The sequence below is a fragment of the Loxodonta africana genome, chromosome 7 (genome assembly GCF_030014295.1).
Source record: "Loxodonta africana isolate mLoxAfr1 chromosome 7, mLoxAfr1.hap2, whole genome shotgun sequence".
Lineage (NCBI taxonomy): Eukaryota > Metazoa > Chordata > Mammalia > Proboscidea > Elephantidae > Loxodonta > Loxodonta africana.
The window spans coordinates 122865578-122891130 of record NC_087348.1 but is presented as its reverse complement, the minus strand read 5'-3'; the positions used below and the strand labels follow the sequence as shown (position 1 = coordinate 122891130).

Genomic DNA, 25553 nt, shown 5'->3' with positions numbered 1-25553 from the left:
TTAATATTGCTATCTTTAAATATATATAAAGAGGCTTGGCCTCATCAGAGTTTATTTCAAGCACTGAATTCATAAACTATCCTCTATACTGCAGGTATGAAAAATAGTAATTTAAGTATTTCACAAAATAACTATATCTACCCTGGCATGGCAACCCTCGTGGCGTAGCGGTTAAGTGCTACAGCTGCTAACCAAGAGGTCAGCAGTTCAAATCCGCCAGGTGTTCCTTGGAAACTCTGTGGGGCAGTTCTACTCTGCCCTGTAGGGTCACTATGAGTCAGAATTGACTCGATAGCAGTGGGTTTGGCTGGGTTTGGACCCTGGCATATGCCAAGCTAAAAATAGAGCTAATGTAGTCTCCTTTTTTAATATGTAAATGTTGATCATTTAAAGTGCAAATAGGTAATATCATGTAGTCCTTTTTTCTGGGCTGTCTCTTGTTTTCATAGTATTTTAATTTGGTTTTTGATAATAAGTCTGAAGAGGTCGAATGCTAAGCCTTTCAAGAAGGCAGACATCTAGGGATGGAAGCATCATTTATCTGAGCAGGGAAAAAAAAAGTAACAAAGTATAAAATTCCTGAAGTCCAACTAATATAAATAAATAATTTCCGAAATAAATGGGGGAGAAGAAACAAATCTTTACAGAAGAATTTCACATAATGTATGCAGATACCACCTCCCTAATAATAAAAAAATAAAACCTAATAGGTGGAGCTTAATCTGTGCCTCCTGCTTTTAAGGGAGAGCTAGGTTTAGTAACTTGCTTCCAAAGAACAGAATAAAGAAAGGGGAAAATAGTAACTTTATAGTGGAGAAACCTGGCAAACCAAGTGATAAAATTGACACAACCAGGGTGTCATGTGCTTATGATGTGCCCATTGATATAATATAATGAGAAAGGCATTTCACTTCTGTAGCCGTCTTTCCAAACACTCATAACTCAGTCTAATCGTGAGAAAAACCCAGATTGGGGGGCATTCTACATGACACCTGGCCAGTAATATTCAAGACTAATAAGGTCATGAAAGATAAACGTTCAGAAACTGCCATAAGCCAGTAACGAATGAGGAGACATGATGTCTAAACGCACTGGGGTACCTTGGAACCAATCCTGGAACAGAAAGAGGACACTAATGGAAAAAGAGATGAAATCCAAACAAAGTCTAGAGTTTCGTTAATAACAACACACCAATATCAGTTTCCTAGTTTTGACAATAACACAATAAAGGAAGCTGGGTAGAGGGTAGACTGGAATGCTCTGTACAATCATCGAAACTTTACTGTATATATAAAATTATTCTAAAATGAAAAAAAAAATTAATCTTAAAATATATTAAGAAAAGGAAAATTTCATTTGGGATATGATCTCTTTGAAGGAGAAAATCCTGGTTAAGAACCTAATGTGTTTCAAAGGCTCCTGTTGTTCTTGTTTCAAGACCAGACAATCAAACTCCTTGGCCCCACTTCAGGCCTATGCAATGAGGCGCTTTGGAGTTGGGTCCACTCTGTTTTAACAAGCCTCTAGGTGACTCTGATGCACAGCAAAATTTGAAAACTGGACTAAATTATTCCTATATATATGACAGCTAGTTAATATTCAATGCACACTAGATAGTCTATGACATTAGGTTAAAAACTAGGGAAACCTGAAGGAAGTATGGACAGTAGTTGAAACACAATGTATCAATATTGGTTCATTAGTTGTTACAAATATAACATGCTATCAGTGGGTGAAACTAGAGGCAGAGCATATGGGATCCTTTTATATTATTCTTGTAATTTTTCCGTAAATATAAAACTATTCTAAAATTAAAAGTTTATTAATAAATTAGGCTATTTGGAATAATCGATCATACCATTCTGTTTAGTGCCATTTTTCTTCAGCTGTCTAAGGAGATTTCCACTTCCTCTCAGAACTGTCTTCAAAGCTCTTAAGCCCCAATCGTAATGTTGCTGAGGTGTCAAAAGTTCCCTGAGGTTAAGATATGGAAATCTTAAGACATCAAGTTACAGTAAGAAAATCTTTTTATCATCACATTCAAATAAATACAGAGTATAACTACTGACACATATAAATGAGTACTGATATTCCATTAATTTATATAAGGGGGTCAATCAGAAAATGATCACCCAAGTAAGCTGTTGAAGATGAATGTTTCTCAAGGTTTAGGAACCTTCCATGAACTAGCTAACTATTGTAATGAAGACACTAATGACAATCACTTTTACTTTCATTCCTTAAGTCCCTAATCAATTCATCTTGCTCTCAATATCTGACGTTGTCTAGTTCTCCCTATCTCTTAAGTGATATGGACTAGAATTCTAGGTTGCCCAAAGAAGCTAAAAGTCAACCTCTATTATTAGAAATAAGACATAAGATTGTAGAAGATCCTATTGAAAGAACAGTAGCTTCTGAGTGGTAAGCTGGTAAATTAGTTCAATAACAATCATTTATCTGGAGTGGTCCAATTTTAAGGAAGAAAGGTAAGATCAAATGAAGAGCAATTAAGAAAAGTGAGTATTTGTGAGCCATATATGTTTTTATTGTTCAAACTAAAATCTTTCATGTCAATGCTTTAAGTACAACATAATCACCAATATGAAAATCATTGAAAAAGTAAATTAGGCAAATGTGAAAAATAAAGACTAATAACCATAATCAATCACTGAAACAACAAATATTTAAAATGGGAAAACTCACCTAGATAGATTGAAAATAGCTACCAATTTTCTGCCCAATACTTTAGCATCTTTAAATCCTTCCGAATAGAGAATAACTTCTGCAATAAGCTCATTGTCTGGACGAGACATTGCTACTGGCCTGAAAAGCTGCTTAAGATTATCAGGCAGTTTTTGTCTTCCTCCATAGCCTTTTCCAGCAGGATTCATAGTGATAAAAATTCCAGAATTAGAATTTATTTCTACCTGAAATATTAATTTAAAAAGTCATCAAAGATTTGAAACTATAAATATAAAATGTTGCCAAAAACATTTATTGTGACATGTTTCTACACATAAATTTATACCATAGCAAACAGTTAACTCCCAATGTTCTAACCATCTCCTTACCCAACATACAATAAACTCCTTGGGAACGACACTACTTTGCCAAGGTTCTCTCCATTCAGTTTTTTTGAGACTGAAAGTTTAAGAGATGGTAACTAAGTCTGAGTGTCTATTAATTCAACACATACTGGCTAAAAGACTTCTTTGTGCTGGGCACTTTGCTAAGCACTTAGACTTGGAAGACGACCCTAAACTGAAGTCAGTAATGGTTTACACCCTTCTGGAATTCACAGACTACCGAATAATACAAAGAGGCTATCCTTGAGTGTTAAACTCTGTGACACGGAAGTGCAGAAGAGGAGCATTTTCAGCAAAGCACTAAAGATAAAAGCCAAGCTAAAATGTGTATAAGCGAGAAATGGGCAATTTAGAGGTAGAAACACCTAGAATAGGAAAATCAAGAAATCTATAAAGGAAAAAAAGGGATACTGGGCTGAAGGCTGCGGGGACCATGTTCTTAAAGGTAATATCTAATTCAATTGGCATAACACAGTTTATAAAGAAAATGTTCTACATTCTACTTCAGTGAGTAGTGTCTAGGGTCTTAAGAGCTTGTGAGAGGCCATCTAAGATGCTCCACGAGTCTCACCCCGTCGGGAGCAAGGGAGAATGAAGAAAACCAAAGACACAGGAAAGCTCTTTCTTTTTAAGAGGAGAAAAGGGGGAAAAAATGAGCATGGAAGCAGGTAAATTCGATGGCAGAGAGGTAATTCTCACATAATAGTTTCTATTTTCTTTATAAAGAAAGAGTTTAAGCATATACAAATAACACGTTTACATCTTAGAATGGGTCTTTACCGTTTTTTGCCTACCCAGAAAAATATGTATATTGTGAAAATGTTATTACAGATACGGAAAAATTTCACACTTCTAATAACTTTCGGTGTATTCAGCACTACATATCATACAGAATTTTACATTTTATCTACAAAGAAGTTTACATTCTAATAACACGAATTTACAAACCCTTCTGGCATAGCGGTTAAGAGCTACAGCTGCTAACCGAAACGTCAGCAGTTCAAACCCATCAGGTTCTCCTTGGAAACTCTATGGGGCAGTTCTATTCTGTCCTGTGGGGTTGCTATGAGTCGGAATCAGCTGAACAGCAGCACATTTAGTTTTTGGTTTATGCTGAGAAATGAGGAGCAAGGTAACGCTAAATGTTTATAGCTTCAACATCTACACAGAATAGTGATTTAAAGCAATAGCTTCACAATTAGACAGGGTTTTTTTTTTTAAGTTTAATTCCCAGCAACACTACTTACTCTTAACTTTTCAAGGTTTGGTTTTCTCATCCCTAAAGTGGGGAAAAAAATATTAGTACCTGCCTCAAAGGGCTGTGTTAAGTATTAAATGAGATAATGTTCTAAAGTACTTAGCAGAGTGCCAGCACAGACGGTAAGTTGCTCAATAAATCTTAGCAAATATTATTATAACTGAATTATTCAATATTGAAAGTCTGAAAACAAATGGTGGAAGCGGGACCAAACAGGGAAAAAGAAACCTCAGAGACATTTCATAGGTAAAAAGGTCTAACAACAGTAACAGATTAGAAACAGGGGTACCAGAAGATGACAGAATATTGCCTGAATAGGAGTAATACCAAGTTTTATAAAACATTTTAATTCTTTAAATTCACAACATACTTAATAGCAGAATTCCATACCTCCTTGCCAAGTAATTCACATACAGTTCTATGGTTCTTCAGGGCATCCTGGATTGTCTGGATTTGCATAGATACTGCAGACAGTACAGATTCTTCCAGTCTATTGAATTCATCAAAACAACCCCAGGCCCCACACTTCACCAAACCAACAAATATTCGCCCCATTGACTTCACATCGATGCCCTTCAAAATAACAATAAAAACTACTCATTAAGAAATAGTTAAAATCTCTAATAATAATTTAATATTTATATCATTTATTTATAACATCAGGCAAATCATTTCACCCATCTATGCCTCTTTTGTTCTTTAAAAAGTAGGGATTAAATAGGTACTCTTTCAAAACCCAGGGAGGTTTCTATGAAAAACAAAGTGATGCACATGAAAGTATTCTGAAAAGTGTACAGATCAAAACAAATAAAACGACTGTGTTTCAGTTAATTTTAAAATAGGAATATAAACCCTACACAGAATGTACCAAAAATGGTGATATTAAATGAATTTAAGGTTTCTCCTTTTCTATTCAATAGTCTCTTTACTAAAACATTTTTTTACAATGTAACATAAACCTTTGGTCTGTATTTAAAATTATTTCTTGGCAATAGGTCTCTATAGAAACATTTTGGGACTACCGTACTTCTACTCTGTGCAGTCTCTCTCCATTTTACTTTCAATGAAAACCAGTTCTGTCTTCAAGTGATTTAAAAGTAAAATGATTTTAAAATGAAGTACTTCATATATAAGTCATGGGACTAACCCAAACATATGAGTAACACACTATCATATAGTTTGATCAATACTTATAGATCTAAAAAAAAAAAAAAAATAGATCTACCTCATCACAATTAAACACTAAAACTTGTCTTCCAAGAAGTCCACCTAAAGCCTTTACTGATTCAGTTTTTCCAGTTCCTGCTGGTCCGTAAGGATTTCCTCCTAGTCCCATCTTCATGGCTTGAGTGAGAGTTAAGTAGCACTTATCTGTCAATGGAGTATAAACCAGCTTGGGAGCATTACCCTATACCAGGAAACAGAAAGTCAGAATGTTCATGTTCTAGTCAACAATTATTTATATAGTGCTAAGATTCTAGTCAAATAGCTAAAATGCAATAAATAGGTTAAAGGCTTTGGCAAAGAAAAATGGCCAAAATACATTTTTCGGTTAAAGAAATTTTCTAGAGTACAAACTGAAATTAAACTTAGTTATTTCTCAAACTTGTATTTCATTCTATCCTCAATTAAAATACTGTTGGGTTTTCCAAATAGTTATCTCAAGTTCTTAATAATAACACAAAGATATACTTCTAAGACAAATGCTTCCAAAAATGTATTATACAACAATGATCATTCCTGTTCATATTTTAAAATTCATACAGTTATTTCCTTGAATCTATGATTTCCATAAAACAGAGCAACTTTGGATATCTCAAAGTGTAATTAATTTGAAAAATTCCTTATGAAAGTAATAATTTTAAGTTCTCAAATAAGTCTCAAAATTTCTACTAACTTTAGGAACAATATATAAAAAAAAAAAAAATTTTTTTTTTTTTATATAGAGAGTCCAAATTCCAGTTGCAGTTTGAAGGGCTTTTCCTTAATTTAGGTAGACAGATCTGGGTCTCAAAATACATTTTCTTTTTGAAAGAGCCAACTGGCAGCTCTTCAGACATACGCTTATCAACAAAACTGTCATATATTCTGGTGATTCATGAGGACAAAAAAGGCAGAGAGGATACAGCTGGGTTTTCTAAGAACAAGCTAAACTATCTGTTTGAAAATTCTTCTTTTACCTCACAAACTGAAATAATTTAACAAAAATATTTTAGCATATTTACAATTGCTCTCATTTTGGCCTTGTGTAAAGAGGCACAAAACAAATTGTTTCTATTGAGGTTGCCTATATTCAGTTACCTTTGGTGTAAAGATCTATTTCAAATTCCATATAAATGGTACACTAAGCAAAATGATAGAAAATTCAATACAACACTGGTAATACTTAACTTTTTTGTAAATAGAATGCTTTTTTAATTTTTTCCTACGTATTTTTAATTCAGATGAAACAGAAAGAGGACCCTCCCAAAAAAAGAAATTCTTGAAAAGTTACTACTGAAATAAAATACTTTCTTCCAGTGGCAAATTTTCTTAAAAATAAATAATTTCTAACTGGAAAAATAAAACAATTCTGGCAATAGTCATACCTGATACTCGTAAGTATACTGAAGTTCAGAATCCACCATTTGAACATAGCACATGTGATCACTTCTCATATAGAATCTAACTTGTTTTTTCCAAGCCCAGTCTTCAGTTGTATGAATTTGAACCTGGTTCAACTGCTTCACCACATCAATATTATGAATAATGTCAAGAATTAATGCTTTAAGTTTAAGCTCCAGAATGCCATATTCTGTACACAAATGAAGATAATTAGAGAAAAATGCTAGCCTTTGACTTATGTGCTTCATGATTATGTATATTCAGATAATTTCTCAATGAATTTAAAAGGTAATTTTTGATACATTTGAATGATACAGCAATATAAGTAGCACAAGACAAAAAAATGTCAAATTCACCAATAAATAAGACCTAAAAATTTTATATGTGAAAACGGAAACATGAAAATTCAATGGGAGAGGGGTCCCAGTTAACAGTTATGATAGAGTACGCATACTCCACACTAGCTCTCCCTCTGAATGCAGGTGTAAAACCTGGACAGCATGCACCGAGCTGCTATTTGATGAACCAGAAAAATTGGGGAAGACCAGCATTAGAAATACCACCAAATCAGCAGTGGATTTTCTTCCCCACCCTCTTCTGATATACCTAGGCCTAAAAAATGTATCCAGAAACCCAGATTGGTGCAGACAGAAAGAGTTTCAGGAGAAGCCCTCTAGCTTAGGTTTGAGGAGCAGGAAAGACATCTTCAGGCAGTGACAGTGCTGGCAGCTAGAACCCAGAGGTGCTTAAAACTCTGAGGGAAAGGAGTTCACCCCCATTCTGCACAACAGTAAATCTCATCTGAAACAGCAGACCAAAAACTTTGAGAACTGGCCACTGGGTGGCACACATGCAAGACAGATCCAAATAACACTGCAAAGACACTGAAAACAGGAAGGACATTGGAGCCGCAATCACAGGTCGTAACCTGCAGCCTGAACACAACCAAATCAATTGTATAGTTAAACAAAAATTACGAACATTCTTTAGAGGATTTAAACAAGACCTAGAGTCTCATAACACAATATCCAGGACACCCAGGATATAATCTGAAATTACTCAACATAAAGAACCAAGTAAATCTCAAACTTCTGTAACAAAAGATAATCAACAGATACCAGTGCTGAGGTGACAGAGATGTTAGAATTATCAGTAAAAGACTTTAAAGCACATTGTAGAAATGCACAAACAAGTAAAAGTGGATGCTCTTGAAACAAATGAAAAGGCAGAATGTCTTAGCAAAGAAATAAAACATGTATGAAAAACCAAATGAAAACTTTAGAGCTTAAAAATACAAAAACAGAAATTTAAAAATATCAGTAGATAGCCTCAATAGCAAAATTGAAATGACAGAGGAGTCACTGAACTTGAAAAGAGAGCAATAAAAATCATGCAAGCTGAACAGAGAGGGAAAAAAATTCAGGAAAAAAAAAATTGAACAAAGCTTCAGGGACCTGTAGAACAACATGAAAAGGTCCAACATTCATGTTGTAAAAGTCCCAGAAGGAAAGAGGAAAGAGTATGATGCAGAAAAAATACCTGAAGAAATAATGGCTGAAAACTTCCCTAATTTAGAGAAAAACATAAACTTACATATTCAAGAAGCTCAGAGAGCCTCTTGGAGGATAAATGCAAAAAGAAAAAAGGAAAAGAAAAAAATCCATGCCCAGATACATCATAGTCTAACTACTGAAAGCTAAAAAGAAAAAAAGATAAAGGCTTCAAAGCAACCACGGAAACAACAACATGTATAAAAGATATAACGATTGAAATGACTGTGAATTTCTCAACAGAAAGCACGGAAGCCAGAAAGAAGCAGAATAACACTTGTAAAATGCTGAAAGAAAAGAACTGTCAACCGAGATTTATGTACTATATTCAGCGCAAATATTTTTCAAAAATAAAGGTAAAATAAAGACATTTTATGATGAAAGAAATCTGGGAATTCATAGAAAACAAACCTGCTTAAAAGAAATGCTAAAGCGAACTCTTCAGACAGAAGAAAAATGGTATCAGAAGGAAACCCGGAACATGAGGAAGGAAGGAAAGGCAAAAACATCTAGGTAACAGACTATCTTCCTCCACTTGTGTTATTTAAAATACATGTGATGGTTTAAAACAATCTCATGAAGTTTTCAATATAAAAGAATTACAACATAAAAAAGGGGAGATAAAGGAATCTCAATAGTGGTAAGATTTCTATATCCCACTTAAAGTGGTAAAATGTTTTATTTGGAGTATAAAGCATATGCATATTTTAATTCCCAGAATAACCACCAAAAATACACACACAAACAAAAAATTATACAGTCAAAAACACAACAGATAAATTCACATAGAATACTAAAATAATGTTCAAATAACCCAGAAGCAGGTAGAAAAGTATTTTTCCATACCAGTATTCCCTGGATCCTCAGAACCTGTATCAATGTTAGTGTAATGCTCTAACTTATTCACCAGTTGTGTTTCAATCTGATGAAGACTATGATCCTTGATAGCATTTTCTACATCTTCAGTGAATTTAATCTGTTCTGCCAAACATAATATCTATCAAATAAAAAGAAAATTTGTTTTTAGAAAGGTAAGGTAACTTAGAGATATTTTAAAAATTTAAGGAAAGATAATTTTTCCCATATTGTCCACTGTATATTGAAACTCTCCACCTGAAAGTCTTACTAGCACCCTGAACATTAACAGAGCAACATGGAGTAGAACAAATACTGTGTTGTGGAGCCCAAGTCTATTTCTCAGAACTTAACTTGTACCACCCACCCACAGACCTGTTTTCCAGTCCTAGAAGCCACCAGGAAACCCTGGTGGCGTAGTGGTTAAGTGCTACGGCTGCTAACCAAAGGGTCGGCAGTTCGAATCTGCCAGGTGCTCCTTGGAAACTCTATGGGGCAGTTCTACTCTGTCGTATAGGGTTGCTATGAGTTGGAATCGACTCGATGGGACTGGGTTTGGTTTTTTGGTTAGAAGCCACCAAGTTTGTTTAGGGCCTTTATATTTTCTTCCCCTGACTCTCCTCACAGATGACTTCTCTTCAATCAGTACGATGCAAAAAAATCAAAGTATGACACATAACATACCATATAATAAATGGAAAACCTTCCAGCTTTTCAAAACAATTTCTCAGGATACCAGTGAAATCTACAATTTAAAAATTCTAGTTTTCTCTTAAGTAAAGACCTGTCTTATCTTTGAAACTGATGTCCATAAATAGAAAGTACCTATAGGTCAAGGCAGGTGTCTTTATATAAAACATGAAATGTTAACACTGCCTGAGTTGTTGTTAGGTGCCGTCAAGTCGGTTCCAACTCATAGCAACCGTATGTACAACAGAACGAAACACTGCCCAGTCCTGTGCCATCCTTTACAATTGTTGTTATCCTTGAGCTCACTGTTGTAGCCACTGTGTCAATTCACCTCGTTAAGGGTCTTCCTCTTTTCCGCCGACCCTGTACTTTGGCAAGCATGATGTCCTTCTCCAGGGACTGATCCCACCTGACAACATGACCAAAGTACATAAGACACAGTTTCACTATTCTTGCTTCTAAGCAGCATTCTGGTTGTACTTCTTCCAAGACAGATTTGTTCGTTCTTCTGCCAGTCCATGGCATATTCAATATTCTTCACCAACACCACAATTCAAAGGCGTCAATTCTTCGGTCTTCCTTAGTCATTGTCCAGCTTTCACATGCATATGATGTGATTGAAAATACCATGGCTTGGTTCAGGCACACCTTAGTCTTCAAGGTGACACCCCTGCTTTTCAACACTTTAAAGAGGTCCTTTGCAGCAGATGTACCCAATGCAATGCGTCTTTTGATTTCTTGACTGCTACTTCCATGGCTGTTGAATGTGGATCCAAGTAAAATGAAATCCTTGACAACTTCAATCTTTTCTCCATTTCTCATGATGTTGCTCATTGGTCCAGTTGTGAGGATTTTTGTTTTCTTAATGTTGAGGTGCAAGCCGTACTGAAGGCTGTGGTCTTTGATCTTCATTAGTAACTGCTTCAAGTCCTTTTCACTTTCAGCAAACAAGGTTGTGTCATCTGCATAACACAGGTTGTTAATAAGTCTTCCTCCAATCCCGATGCCCCATTCTTCTTCATATAGTCCAGCTTCTCTGATTATTTGCTCAGCACACACACTGAATAGGTATGGTGAACGAATACAACCCTAACGCACACCTTTCCTGACTTTAAACCAATCAGTATCCTCTTGCTCTCTACGAACAATTGCTTCTTGATCTATGTAAAGGTTTCTCACGAGCACAATTAAGTGTTCGGGAATTCCCATTCTTCACAATGTTATCCATAATTTGTTATGATCCACACAGGCGAATGCCTTTGCATAGTCAATAAAACACAGGAAAACATCCTTCTGGTACTCTCTGCTTTCAGCCAGGATCCATCTGACATCAGCGATAATATCCCTGGTTCCATGGCCTCTTCTGAAACCAGCCTGAATTTCTGGCAGTTCCCTGTCGATATACTGTTTAAGCCATTTTTAAATGATCTTCAGCAAAATTTTGCTCGCATGTGATATTAATGATACTGTTCTATAATTTCCACATTCAGTTGGATCACCTTTCTTGGGAATAGGCATAAATACGGATCTCTTCCAGTCAATTGGCCAGGAAGCTGTCTTCCATATGTCTTGGCATTGATGAGTGAGCACCTCTAGTGCTGCATCCATTTGTTGAAAAATCTCAATTGATATTCCACCAACTCCAGGGGCCTTGTTTTTCGCCAATGCCTTCAGAGCAGCTTGGACTTCTTCCTTCAGTACCATCGGTTCCTGATACATGCTACCTCTTGAAATGGCTGAACATCGGCTAATTCTTTTTGGTATAAAGACTCTGTGTATTCCTTGCATCTTCTTTTGATGCTTCCTGCATTGTTTAATATTTTCCCCGTAGAATCCTTCACTGTAGCAGCCCGAGGCTTGAATTTTTTCTTCAGATCTTTCAGCTTGAGAAATGCTAAGCGTTGTTCTTCCCTCTTGGTTTTCTATCTCCAGCTCTTTGCACATGTCATTATAATACTTTGTCTTCTCAAGTCATCCCTTGAAATCTTCTGTTCAGTTCTTTTACTTCATCATTTCTTTCTTTTGCTTTAGCTGCCCGACATTTGTGAGCAAGTTTCAGAGTGTCCTCTGACATCCATCTTGGTCTTTTCTCTCTTTCCTGTCTTTTCAGTGACCTCTTGCTTTCTTCATGTATGATGTCCTAATGTCATTCTACAACTTGTCTGGTCTTCAATCACCAGTGTTCAATGTGTCAAATCTATTCTTGAGATGGTCTCTAAACTCAGGTAGGATATAGTCAAGGTCATATTTTGGCTTTCATGGACTTGCTCTGATTTTCTTCAGTTTCAGCTTGAACTTGCATATGAGCAACCGATAGTCTGTTCCACAGTCAGCCCCTGGCCTTGTTCTGACTGATGATATTGAGCTTTTTGATCGTCTCTTCCCACAGATGTAGTCTATTTGATTCCTGTGTGTTCCATTTGGCGAGGCCCATGTGTATAGTTGCCATTTATGTTGGTGAAAGAAGGTATTTGCAATGAAGAAGTCATTGGTCTTGCAAAATTCTATCACTCGATCTCCAGCATTGTTTCTATCACTAAGGCCATGTTTTCCAACTACCGATCCTTCTTCTTTGTTTCCAACTTTCTCATTCCAATCACCAGTAATTATCAATGCATCCTGATTGCATGTTCGATCAATTTCAGCCTGCAGCAGCTGATAAAAATCTATTTCTTCATCTTTGGCCTTAGTGGTTGGTGACAGCATTATACTTCAGGATAGATCTTGAAATGTTTTTTTTGACAATGAAAGCAATGCCATTCCTCTTCAAGTTGTCATTCCCAGCATAGTAAATTATATGGTTGTCTGATTCAGCATGGCCAATAACAGTCCATTTGAGCTCACTAATGGATAGCGATATTTACTCATTCCATTTCATTTTTGATGATTTTCAATTTTCCTAGATTCATACTTCGTACATTCCAGGTTCCAATTATTAACGGATGTTTGCAGCTGTTTCTTCTCATTTTTAGTCATGCCACATCAGCAAATGAAGGTCTCAAAAGCTTTACTCCACCCACATCATTAAGGTTAACAACTCTACTTTGAGGAGGCAGCTCTTCCTCAGTCGTCTTTTCAGCGCCTTCCAACCTGAGGGGCTCATCTTCCAGCACTATATCAGACAATGTTCTGCTGCTATTCATAAGGCTTTCACTGGCTAATGCTTTTCAGAAATAGACTGCCGGGTCCTTCTTCCTAGTCTGTCTTAGTCTGGAAGCTCAGATGAAATCTGTCCTCCATGGGTGACCCTGCTGGTATCTGAATACCAGTGGCATAGCTTCCAGCATCACAGCAATGTGCAAACCCCCATAGTACGACAAACTGACAGACACCTGGGGGAACACTGCTTGAGACGTTTCTGTAACAACACCAATATAACTGGGCTACTGCTAGGGCAAATTATAAATGTAAATGCTTGCCTTTGGAAACATATAAAAATAATGCAATACAGTTCTCATATGAACTGGGAAAACCAATATCCTCCTTTAAACTAAAGACATGATCACCTCATATGAAAGTACTAAACCTGTTTACCACTTACTGTTGAATAGATTATTTCTGATATATATCTTTTGGTGTCCAGAGGAATAACATCAAATGATGCTATTCATCAGATTAACTCATGCAGTTGCTATTGTTGTTAGGTGCCATTGGGTTATACAACAGAACGAAACACTGCCCAGTCCTGCACCATTTCACAGTCATTGCTATGCTTCAGCCCACTGTTACAGCCACTGTGTCAATCCATCTCATTGAGGATCTTCCTCTTTTTTGCTGACCGTCTACTTTACCAAGCATGATGTCCTTCTCCAGGGACTGACCCCCTCCTGATAACATGTCCAAAGTATGTGAGAAAAAGCCTCGCCATCCTTGCTTCTAAGGAGCATTCTGGCTGCACTTCTTCCAAGACGGATTTGTTCATTCTTCCAGCAGTCCATGGTATATTCAATACTCTTCACCAACACCATAATTCAAAGGTGTCAATTCTTCTTCATTGTTCGTTCTTCCTTATTCATCATCCAGAATGCATGTGAGGCAATTGAAAATACCATGGCTTGAGTCAGGCACACCTTAGTCCTCAAGGTTACATCTTTGCTTTTCAACACTTTAAAAAGGTCTTTTGTAGCAGATTGGCTCAATGCAATACATCATTTAATTTCTTGCCTACTATTTCCACAGTTGTTGATTGTGGATCCAAGTAAAATGAAATCCTCGACAACCTCAATCTTTTCTCCATTTATCATGATGTTGCTTATTGGTCCAGTTGTGAGGATTTCTGTTTTCTTTATGTTGAAATTTAATACATACTGAAGGCTGTAGTATTTGATCTTCATCAGTAAGTGTTTCAATTCTTCACTTTCAGCAAGCCAGGCTGTGTCATCTGCATAACACAGGTTATTAATGAGTCTTCCTGCAATTCTAATGCCGCGTTCTTCTTCATAGAGTCCAGCTTCTTGGATTATTTACTCAGCATACAGATTGAGTAGGTATGGTGGAAGGATACAATGCTCACGCACACCTTTCTTGACTTCCAATAAACCATGCAGTATCCCCTTGTTCTGTTCAAACGACTGCCTCTTGGTCTAGTTACAGATCCCTCATAAGCATAATTAAGTGTTCTGGAATTCCCATTCTTCGCAATGTTAACCATACAGTCAAATGCCTTTGCATAGTCGATAAAACACAGGTAAACATCTTTTTGGTATTCTCTACTTTCAGCCAAGTCTCATCTGACATCAACAATGATATCCTTGATTTCACATCCTCTTCTGAATCCAGCTTGAATTATTGGCAGTTCCCTGTTGACGTACTGCTGCAGCCACTTTTGAATTATCTTCAGAAAAATTTTACTTGCATTTGATATTAATGACATTGTTCGATAATTTCCACATTCGATTTGATCACCTTTCTTTGGAATAGGCATAAATATGGATTTCTTTCAGTCGGTTGGCCAGGTAGTTGTCTTCCAAATTTCTTGACATAGACAAGTACTTCCAGTGATGCATTCATCTGCTGAAACATCTCAATTGGCATTCCGTCAATTCCTGGAGCCTTGTTTTTTTGCCAATGCCTTCAGTGCAGCTCGGACCTCTTCCTTTAGTACCATCAGTTCCTGATCATATGCTACCTCCTGAAATGGATGAACGTCGACCAATTCTTTTTGGTATAGTGACTGTGTCTTCCTTCCATCTTCTTTCAATGTTTCCTGCATCATTTAATAATTTCCCTGTAAAATCCTTCAATACGGCAACTTAAGTCTTGAATTTTTTCTTCAGTTCTTTCAACTTGAGAAATACCAAGTGTGTTCTTCCTTTTTGGTTTTCTAACTCCAGGTCTTTGCACATGTCATTATTATACGTAGCTCTGTCTTCTCGAGCCGCCCTTCAAAACCTCCTGCTCGGCTCTTTACTTCATCATTTCTTATATTTGCTTTAGCTACATGACATTCAAGAGCAAGCTTGAGAGTCTCTTCTAACATCCATTTTGGTGTTTTCTTTCTTTCCTGTATTTTTAATGACCTCTTGCTTTGTTCATGTATGATATTGCAATTACATACGCATTTTATAACTTATGAAAGACAAAGCTATTGCCTGGCTCTAACTTTAAACATTGTACAAATGTCATATTAAAGTTCTTTTATGGAAGAGAAAGTCAATTGGTAACTATCGAGGGCAAAGTCATCTCTTCCATACTTTGTAACACAAAACTCACGAGCCTCTTTAATCAGGTATGTGGTGAAGCATTTAAGCAGGTACAAATCTGCTTGTTTCAGAAAAGATTTTTCCCTACATATGAGAATTCTTACAGGCTACTATTATACATAGGTGGAGTGGCTCCCACCTGGAAAAAAATAGAAATCCACCTCTTTAATTTTCATATAAAATTGTTCACTTGCTACTTCCAAACTTAATACTGAGATATGCGGGTTTCCTTTCAGTCAATAATACTGAATTTCTTTATTGCAGATGCACATCAATAATCTCCATTTTTCACACACTGCTATACAATTTCTGTGAGATGTGAACATAAATGACAGTCAAGACACAGTCCTGGCTAATTCTCATGTCCAATAAGACTTAGTGGACTTAATGGAAATGTACTAATTAGTTAATTATTAATTAACTAAAATGTAATGGTCAATACTGGTGCTTTGCATACATTATATAACTTAACCTTCATAATGACTTGGTAATGTAGTTATAAAGATAGAATATTTTATATTATATATAAAATATAAATAACTATAGTACATATTTTCTATTAAATTTCACATTATACGTAAATATATTGCCATATCATACCCACTTAACTGTTAAAATCTTTAAACCTTAGACCCAAAATATCTCCTAAAGTCTTTTTAAGATGAAACAATAGTTTAGATTAACTAGTAAAGAATGTTTGCATTGAGCACTGTGCTCTTTCAAAATCTATCTACATAGGATTAAATCGACAATAGCAACTTGAAAGATGAGAGAGGAAACTTAGGGGGCAGTGAGTTTGGGGGAGGTACAACTCAGAAAAGGAGGATGTGAATGGTTACATAACTTGGGTGTAGTCAATGTCACTGAATTGTACATAGAGAAACTGTTGAATTGGTGTATGTTCTGCTGCATATTTTCTCAACAGCCACAACAAAAATAAATTATCTTTAAAAAGTCTACGAGGCATAACTGTCAAACCACTGAGAATCATGGCCCAGCCAAACTGACACAAAGCCTTCACCATCACAGCCAGCATACTCTCCCCTCACACCTTGGTGTTCATCACTGCCAGATGTACGCTGTTAATGCGCAAAATAGTGAAACAGCAGATTTTTCACTATTGCTGTAAATGTGAAATGTTGGATAATAACATAGTCAATAAGTGCAGAGTATGTAGATTACGCAATTCTTACTTTTATGGGTTTTTTTTCACATTATGTCTTTTATTGTAAGTTAACTTTTATCTTATCTGGAAGCTGGCAAAGTATTTTAGTAAACATTTTCGGAGATAATAAAGCAGGTGAACTCTGACTTTGCAATGGCATTGATCAGTCAGTGAGGATTACTTTTATTTTTCTCTAAGAACTCAAGATTTTTTAAACACATTTTAGTTTGACTCTAAATGCTAAAATGTGCAAAATACATGAATGATAAAATGGCTAAGAATCTAAATGGGTTCCAAGCTTTCCATCTAATTTCTCATACTTTAGGAGAACCAACATTAAAAATCTGTTTCCAAAGCAACTAAATTCTGAAAAACAAATAACTTTGAAAGCCATTCGGTAGATTGTCCTGTGAGAAACCAAAGAACATTCTAATGCCTACCTTCCACAGCCCCGAAGAACTAAAGTTGCTGATGACTTACATCATCATGCAGGGTTAGTCCCAATCAGCAACAAATATACATCTAGTATGCATCATTCCAGGTATGAGCGCCTACTAACACTGAGCTGCATCAACTCTATAACCCACCATGTGGCCTAGTTCTTAACTTCCCTGCCAATATTATAGCTCTGTATTGTGACTATATTTTAAACCTAGGCTAATGCCCTGCTAAGTTCCTGTCAGATCCCGTATTTTAGATAGTTACATGGAAGGTGTAGAGGTAGTGTTTAGATCTTGTGGCTCTCCATCACCTAGAAGTAGGAAGCTACTACATACTTGATTCCTCCCTCCCTATGCCATTCATCACTGGCCTTGGTTGCTTAGATTTCAACATGTCTTCTGCTTGAAAGCATCTGAGTTACAGCAAACTAACAGAGCTAGATGAGAACTTCACCATCATGCAGTTCAATTTCTACGTTTTATACTTGAGAGAACTAAGACCCAGAAGTTAAACATGATGTACATATTAACTGTCAGATAAACGGAGGACAAAGATGTTAGTTGTCTAAGCCTCCTAACCTTTGGGTCAGGGATCTTCCCATGACACCATGCCTACCTACATATTCTACACATAAGGCCCCTTACCTGCGAAGGGAAGAGAGATGGGTCAATTGCACCTTGAGAACTTCTCCCAGTAGTAACACATTCCTTCAACAACTGTTTCAAAGTTTCTTTCATTTCCAAGGATAAACCATTTAACCAAGTCTGAAAATGAAATAAATACACAATCTATTGACTCCCCTACTCTTTTACTCAGTAGGGATGAATATAATTTCTTATTGACTCCCACATTCCCAAAATGTATTATAAGAGATATAATTATTTTATGAATAAATGATCTAAATAACTTGAAAAGAACAGTATTTTCAACTCTTAGAATAATGGTAAGTGTGAAAACCCACAAATTTGTGGTTAGGTATCACTATCATTGCTATTATATGTGTATGTTTGTGTGTGTGTGTGTGTGTGTGTGTGAGTACATATATATATATACACACACACGTACACACGCACATAAACATGTTGCCACTGGGTCAATTCCAACTCATAATGACACTATATGACAGAGTAGAACTGCCCCGTAGGGTTTTCAAGGAGCAGCTGGTGGATTCAAGCTGCCAACCTTTTGGTTAGCAGCCATGCTCTTAATCACTGCACCACGAGGGCTCCATATATACATATATAAAATATAAACATTTAAGAAGTAACCCATTTGTTGTATTATTATGATAAATCAAACTAGAGATTTGGGCCAATAGAGTCAAAGTAACTGACTAAGTTCTGTGACTCAAGCTATGCTGGTGACCTCATATTCAGAAAGGAAATGTTTCATTAGGATGAACTATTATTTGAGGGTTGGGTTGACTCTTTAAACCTAATTTTGCTTCAAAATTAAAACAATATATTCTTCCAAGTACTTGATTATAGTTAAAATAATAAAAGTTAATTAAAGTTAAAATAATAATGACTATTGATAAATAATAATGAATATATATAATTCACTACTTAATGACTTTAAAAGGGTGTATTATTTACTTATTTACAATAAAACATCAGGGTAAAATGTACAATCTTAAAATAACTTTTCATCATTACTTACTTAAAACTAACTCTAAGTCCTAGCTTTTTTACTCATGTGCAGAGAACTTTTCAGCATTAAAAACAGCATGAATCAGTGTTCAAAAGCAATTAAAGACAAAGAGTGAGACTGTCTCTCAGAGCCAGGCAACAGAGCCACCTATTTGGTTAATCATCACAAGAGCTTGCAGAGTTCCAGCTTTTCCTTTGCTGGTAAAACTGCTCTAGCCCAGTTACTGACACTTAACCTTTCTCCCTCTGTTCACCTGCTCTCAACAAAATTACCAGAAAAGAAAACAATTAAAACAAAAAACTCTTCACCAAACCCAAGAGTTACAGCAAATTTTCTATGTTTACAATCGCCTGTTTATGTATTTAACATCAAATAAAATGCTGAGACCTAACCAGGACTGGACATTTTGCTAGGCCTTATGCATGGCCCCTAACTTGACCCAAGAAGATAATTTTGTAAACTGAAAATCAGAATTCAATGTGATGTAGCCTATTGCTGGTTGGCTTTATCTACATACATGTAATAGGCCTTTAATCAGTTCACTTCCAGTCCTATAGAACCAATTAACCAATTGTTGCTCCAAAAATGCACTAGTTTCAATTGTACTTGTTCACCTAAATCATATCATATACAACTCGTATTTTAAAGAGAAAAGAGAACTAAGACTTATTGGATACTTATGTCCCAAGTACTATATACGGTGTACTTAAATCCAGTTATCTCATTTAATTTCCAAAAGAAATTTTTTTGCCACAGACATTGTTTCCCACTTTACAAATGAGAAAACTGAAGCTCTAATTCACACAGCTAATAAGATGCGGAGCTAAGATTAAAAAGATTTAGTCTTTTTGACTCCAAAGTCAAGGATCTTTTCATTACTATGTGCTGCCTTTCAAACACTAAAAATCCATATTCTTTTTCATGTCAGAATATTGATCAAAACAAAACAAATCACTTAAGATATGAGATGGGTTCTTTTAAAGGCCTGAATTAATTAACTTTAAACTGGCTAAATTATTTTTAATACAAGGATCGGAGAATTTTTTTTTTTCACACTTGAAAAATAATTGTTTACCTCCACATTATCTGACAGGAGAACTTTATTTTTAAAAGGCACAACTTCTCCCTCTAAAGATTTCATTGCAATTATATGCTTTGATTCCTCATCAAAGCATACACTGTTAATACCTGTAATATAAAAACAATAATTTTAAATGCAAAAGAATTAAAGACATAATTATTAGATATGATATATGTATACCACATAATATATAATATGATTATAACATATGCCACATCATATATATATAGTAGTGTCCCTAGTATTTAAATATCTTCCTGAGGAAAAAATCAATTTTTGATAGATAATTTTTATTATTAATATAAAATATTTCAGACAGATACCTAATAACATGACATAGTTCGCTGATAGTTTTACAGCATATTTACATATTTTTATTATTCATTCATTCTCACCATTCTCCACAAATAATTTCAGGCAATCTAATCAATGAGTACCAATCAATAAGAACTGACTGTCCTCTCCTACACTGTTGGTGAGAAGGTGAAATGTTACAATCTCTTTGGAAAATGATTTGGTTGTTTCTTATAAAGTTTAACACACATTTAGTATATGACCCAGCATTTCACTCCTAGATATACACCAAAAGAACTTCAAGATACTCAAACAAATATTAAAAAAAAAAAAACCCTTTGCCGTAGAGTTAATTCCAACTCACGGCAATCCTACAGCACAGTGTAGAACTGCCCCACAGGGTTTCCAAGGCTGTACATCCTTATGGAAGCAGAATACCATATCTTTCTCCTGCAGAGCGGCTGGTGGATTTGAACTGCCAACCTTTCAGATGGCAGCTAAGCATTTAAACAGTGTGTCACCAAGGCTCAAATAAATACTCGTACACACATGCTCATAACAACTTTATTCCTAATAGCCAAAAACTGAAAATAACCCAAAAGTCCACTAACAGGTGAATGGGTAAACAAACTGGCATATGCAACAATGGGACACTATTCGGCAATAAAAAGGAATGAAATACAGTTGTACATTAGGCTAAACAAAAGAAGCCAGAGACAAATGAGTACATAAGAATACATACTGATGATTCCACTTATAAGAACTTCTTAAAAAAAGGCAAAAACTAATCTATAATAATAGAAATCAGATCAGTGGTTGCAGTGGCAGAGGGGTGCAGCTGGCGGGGGGAGAATAGCTGTGAAGAGGCATGAGGGAATATTCCAGGCTCATGGAAATGTTCTGTATCTTGACTGGTGTGGTACTTACATTTACTGAAACTCATCAAACTATAAACTTAAAATGTGAGTATTTTATTACATGTAAATCATGTATCAATAAAGTTTATTTTTAAAATCGTAAGAAACGTCCTAGACATGTAGTAAGAATAGTGATCATTACAGGTAGTATTTAGCTATGAGATAAAAAGATAAGAAAAAGGGGAGGGCAAATAAGACTCCCTTTTTCCCAAATGTGGAGCCGTGGTGGCACGGTGGTTAAGAGCCCAACTGCTAACCAAAAGGTCGGCAGTTCGAATCCACCAGCCGCTTCTTGGAAACCCTATGGAGAAAATTATACTCTTTCCTATGGAGTCGCTATGAGTCAGAATCGACTCAATGGCAATTTCACCCCCCCAAAATTGCATGCCATTTTATAGTATTAAAAAAAACTTGAATATATTACCTCATTTAATTTTCAAAAAAAAACCCTTTAAGTTATTATTTCCAATTTAAAGAAGGGAAACCTAAGTTTCAGAGAGGTAAATTAATAACCAACTAATAGACAGTGGAGATAGAGCTTGAAAGCAGGCCTTCTAATTTCAGGAGCTCCATAGCCCAAATCACAGCTTCAGATTTGCACCCTAAGGTTTCAAATCTACAGAGGTTGGAAATTTTTTCTATAAAGGACCAGAGATTAAATATCATAGCCTTACAAGTCATACACACTGTGTGGTAACACTTGACTCTGTATGTGTAGCACAAAAGCAGCTATAGACAATACTTAAATGAATGAGTATGGTTGTGTTCCAATAAAACTTTACTTTAAAAAAACAGGCAGCGAGCCAGATTTGGCCCATGGGTTGTAGTTTATTGATCCCTGATTATAGGTAATAATGATGAAATTTTTTTTACTTCTTAATTGGAAAAAATACTTCTTTTCCAAACAAATGAAATAGTTTTAGAAAACAGTCATCATCATTATATCTGTAACAAATCTATCCCATTTGTCATAAGTAAATACCCAAATAAAGTGACTCAACAGGCTCACTGAAGCATATAACACTAATTACACTTTTGCCTTCATCTATTCCCATAGCTTAATTATTACCTGTATACAAACGGCTCCCAATTCTATATCCCTAGCCCAGATCTCTCTGCTAACAATAACTGCCTATTTAGCAACTCCACTTGGATGTCTTTCAGGAGGCTTTAAACTTAATATGTATAAAACTGAAGGGGTCATGTTCTCCTTCACCTCCAGATCTTTGCAAAGGCTATTACCTTTGCCTCACCACTCTTCTTCTAGCTAAGGACTACATACACAGTCTTCGTGTCTCATCTTAGACGTCACTTTCTCAAAACTGAGCAAAATAGCCTCATAGATGCAGCTGTAACACCGCATACTTACGCTGATCACTGAAATTATCGCATTGTATAATATTTGTCAACGTACTATCTCATCTCCTCCACTAGCCTGTAAGTTCCTTGAAGGTAGCATTTGTATTTTATTCAGTAGTCCATCCAGAGCTTAACATATGCCTGACGTATAGATGAAACTCAATAACTATATGCTGAATAAATGTTGAATCCTACCTGCAAACAGCTTCTTAAGGTGAGACTGAATCACTGATGGGTTAGTAGACTGGCCCAGTATTTCTAACAAATCATCATCACCAATAAAATAAAATCTTGGGAATGCTGAGCGTTTTTCCTAATATAAAAATAAAAAGAATACCCTTAACTTTTAAAAAAAGACATTAAAGGCTTCAGCATCTATTACATGAATTGTTTTTTAAAAAAATACCTCCAAAAATTCATTCAATGATTTTTGACATCTTTGAAGCTGATCAAGTATAGTTAGTAAAGAATTCCTGATTCCTGCATGACTAGTTAACGTTGTTACTCTATTGTCTCTCTTGATGTCAGTCATTATTGATCTACAAACAAAAAGAAAAATTATTTTCACATTTATTATAACAGTTTTTTGGCTGAGAGAGATAGTAAGGCTGACATATTTTTTAGGCTATTTCAACCAAGCTACTTCAGGTTACACTACTATAATAGCAATACATCATTATGTTTCTGGAACGTAATGCTAAATATTAATAGCATTTCATTACCATTTATAACATATAAACCATACTACCCATTCTCTTATTTCATTCATTCACTAACATGTATTAAGCCATACCTCAGGGAACTAATGGCCTGATGACAAAGAAAGATGTTAAACAATTTCTCAATAAAATGCTTACACAAAATCATAATAAATGTAAAGAAAGAAAAGTACCAAGTATTGTAAAAGTGGTTAATAGGATAACTCTTAAACTAAGATTTCCTTGAGGAAGTAATTTAAATTGAAAGATGAGTGGGGGAAAAACAAAGTCAGTGAGTAGGAAGGAAAGAGTTCCTAAAAAAGATCCTGGGAAGGAGCTGAGCACATCTCAGAAACTAAAGGCTAGAGTCACTGAAGCAATAAGGAAAATAACCCAAGAAAAGGCTAGAGAGATGGGCGAGGAGCAGATCATACAGTGCTCTACAGCTACTTAAGTATTTTTACCATTATCCTTAGAGCAGTGAGAAACCATATTAAAGTTTTACTCAAAGAGTAAAAGAAAGAAGTGAGGAAATTTTCATTTTAAAAATATTACTCTGGTTATTGTGTCAAAAACTTACTGGACAGGACAAGAGCAAGTCAGGAGATTATTGAAGTAATTCAAATGAGTGAAAAAGTACCTTGGAATGGGAGATGTAGATAGGTGAAAAGTGTTTTTTCAAGATATAAGTAGGTTAGAACCAACAAAATTTGGTAACAATGGATTTTGAAAGTGGAGGGAGAGGGAGATGTCAAAGACATACATTAAGGTTCTGCTTTCAGCAATTAGGTGGTACCATTTATTGAGAAGTCGGCAGTTCAAATCCATCAGCCACTCTTTGGAAACCCTATGGGGCAGTTCTACTCTGTCCTACAGGGTCACTGTGAGTTGGAATTGACTTCATGGCAATGGGTTTTTTATTTATTGAGACAAGAATCAATAAAGGGAAAAGATTTGTAGAAAAGGGATGGGGGGTGCTCATGAAATCCATTTCTACATATTGACTGAGGATGTTGAGTAGATTTGAAGCTCAGAAGAGAAATATGGGCTGTACACATACATTTAGGAGACCTTGAATAAAAGAGAATTGATGCTAAATGTATGGGTAAAGATCACTTAAAGCGAGAGCACAGAGTGAGAAAAGAATCTGAGACTGAAATCTGGAGAATGTCTACATCCAAAAGTTTAGGCCTGAGGACTAGTAATTAGAAGTAGAAACCAGAGACACAGGCAGAAAACAGGGGAACCAGAAGCCTAGGAAAGTGACTTTTCAAGAAAGAAGAAATGCTCACCTCCATTAAATACTAGTTACAGATGAAGAATTTAAAATGTCCATGGAATTTACAACTGGAAAGTAACTAATGACTTTAGACAATATATACATATATTAGGTATAGTAGTAAAGACAGAAAATGAACCAAAATGGTTCAAAAGGCAAATGACTGAAGGAGAGAAAACAGCTTCTCAGTAGGATCCAAAAGAGACAGAGGTTCCATACACAGGGGATACAAATAATGTAAAAGTATTTACCAGTATTAAGCACCTCAGGATATGCATGAATAAAAAACTGCCATATATGTCTATTTCTTATATGGTAATTACACTGACCTAAAATCTTCATCAACTCTGTTGAAACGTGTCTGCTCTTTTGGCAATGCTCCACGGCCAAAAATGGGTTCCAAATACACCCACTTCCTTTGAATATGATTCAAATTCTGCAGGTATTCATCTAACTCTGCAAGTTTTCTTTCCCAAATTGATACTTTATCTTCAAATCCTTTATAATAAGGAGAATCCTTTAAGGATTGAAGAAGGCATCGGTTATCCCCAACCTGATTTACTATATCTTTCCAGTCTTTAATCAGCTTGATGGTTCGACTTTGGCTGTCTTCATAATCAATCAGTGTAAACACTGCTCCAACTCCCCAGAGATCAAGTTCACGTAAAGCTTCTCTGATTGTAACTTCACCTTGTGCCCGACTATTTAAATCCTATTAACACAAAGGATCCATATTACTTAATTGACATATATGTAAATTATAAGAACTGTATTTTATAAGAAAATATGTGTTTATCTGGCTTTTTATCATAAAGCAAAAAAAATTTAAGTGGATATATTTCACCTATAATCCAACAGAATTATCAACTAATGTATTAAGGGATATCAGCTACTAAGTATCAGGTTCACACTGTCAAAGTATAT

General features: G+C 35.6%; 1 protein-coding gene across 3 annotated transcripts in view; it reads right to left on the bottom strand.

The window, feature by feature from the left end:
• DYNC2H1 (dynein cytoplasmic 2 heavy chain 1) overlaps window positions 1-25553 on the bottom strand; it is a 413953-nt gene that overhangs the window by 345396 nt on the left and 43004 nt on the right. For all 3 annotated transcript variants that reach the window (XM_064288850.1, XM_064288851.1, XM_064288852.1), the window contains exons 26-36: window positions 24959-25341; window positions 23059-23191; window positions 22848-22965; window positions 20077-20189; window positions 17996-18115; window positions 9345-9495; window positions 6933-7138; window positions 5570-5752; window positions 4735-4917; window positions 2704-2927; window positions 1859-1974 (exon numbers count right to left, since the gene is read on the bottom strand). In XM_064288850.1, coding sequence (XP_064144920.1) covers window positions 1859-1974; window positions 2704-2927; window positions 4735-4917; window positions 5570-5752; window positions 6933-7138; window positions 9345-9495; window positions 17996-18115; window positions 20077-20189; window positions 22848-22965; window positions 23059-23191; window positions 24959-25341 — 1930 coding nt within the window. The remainder of the gene's footprint in view (window positions 1-1858; window positions 1975-2703; window positions 2928-4734; window positions 4918-5569; window positions 5753-6932; window positions 7139-9344; window positions 9496-17995; window positions 18116-20076; window positions 20190-22847; window positions 22966-23058; window positions 23192-24958; window positions 25342-25553) is intronic.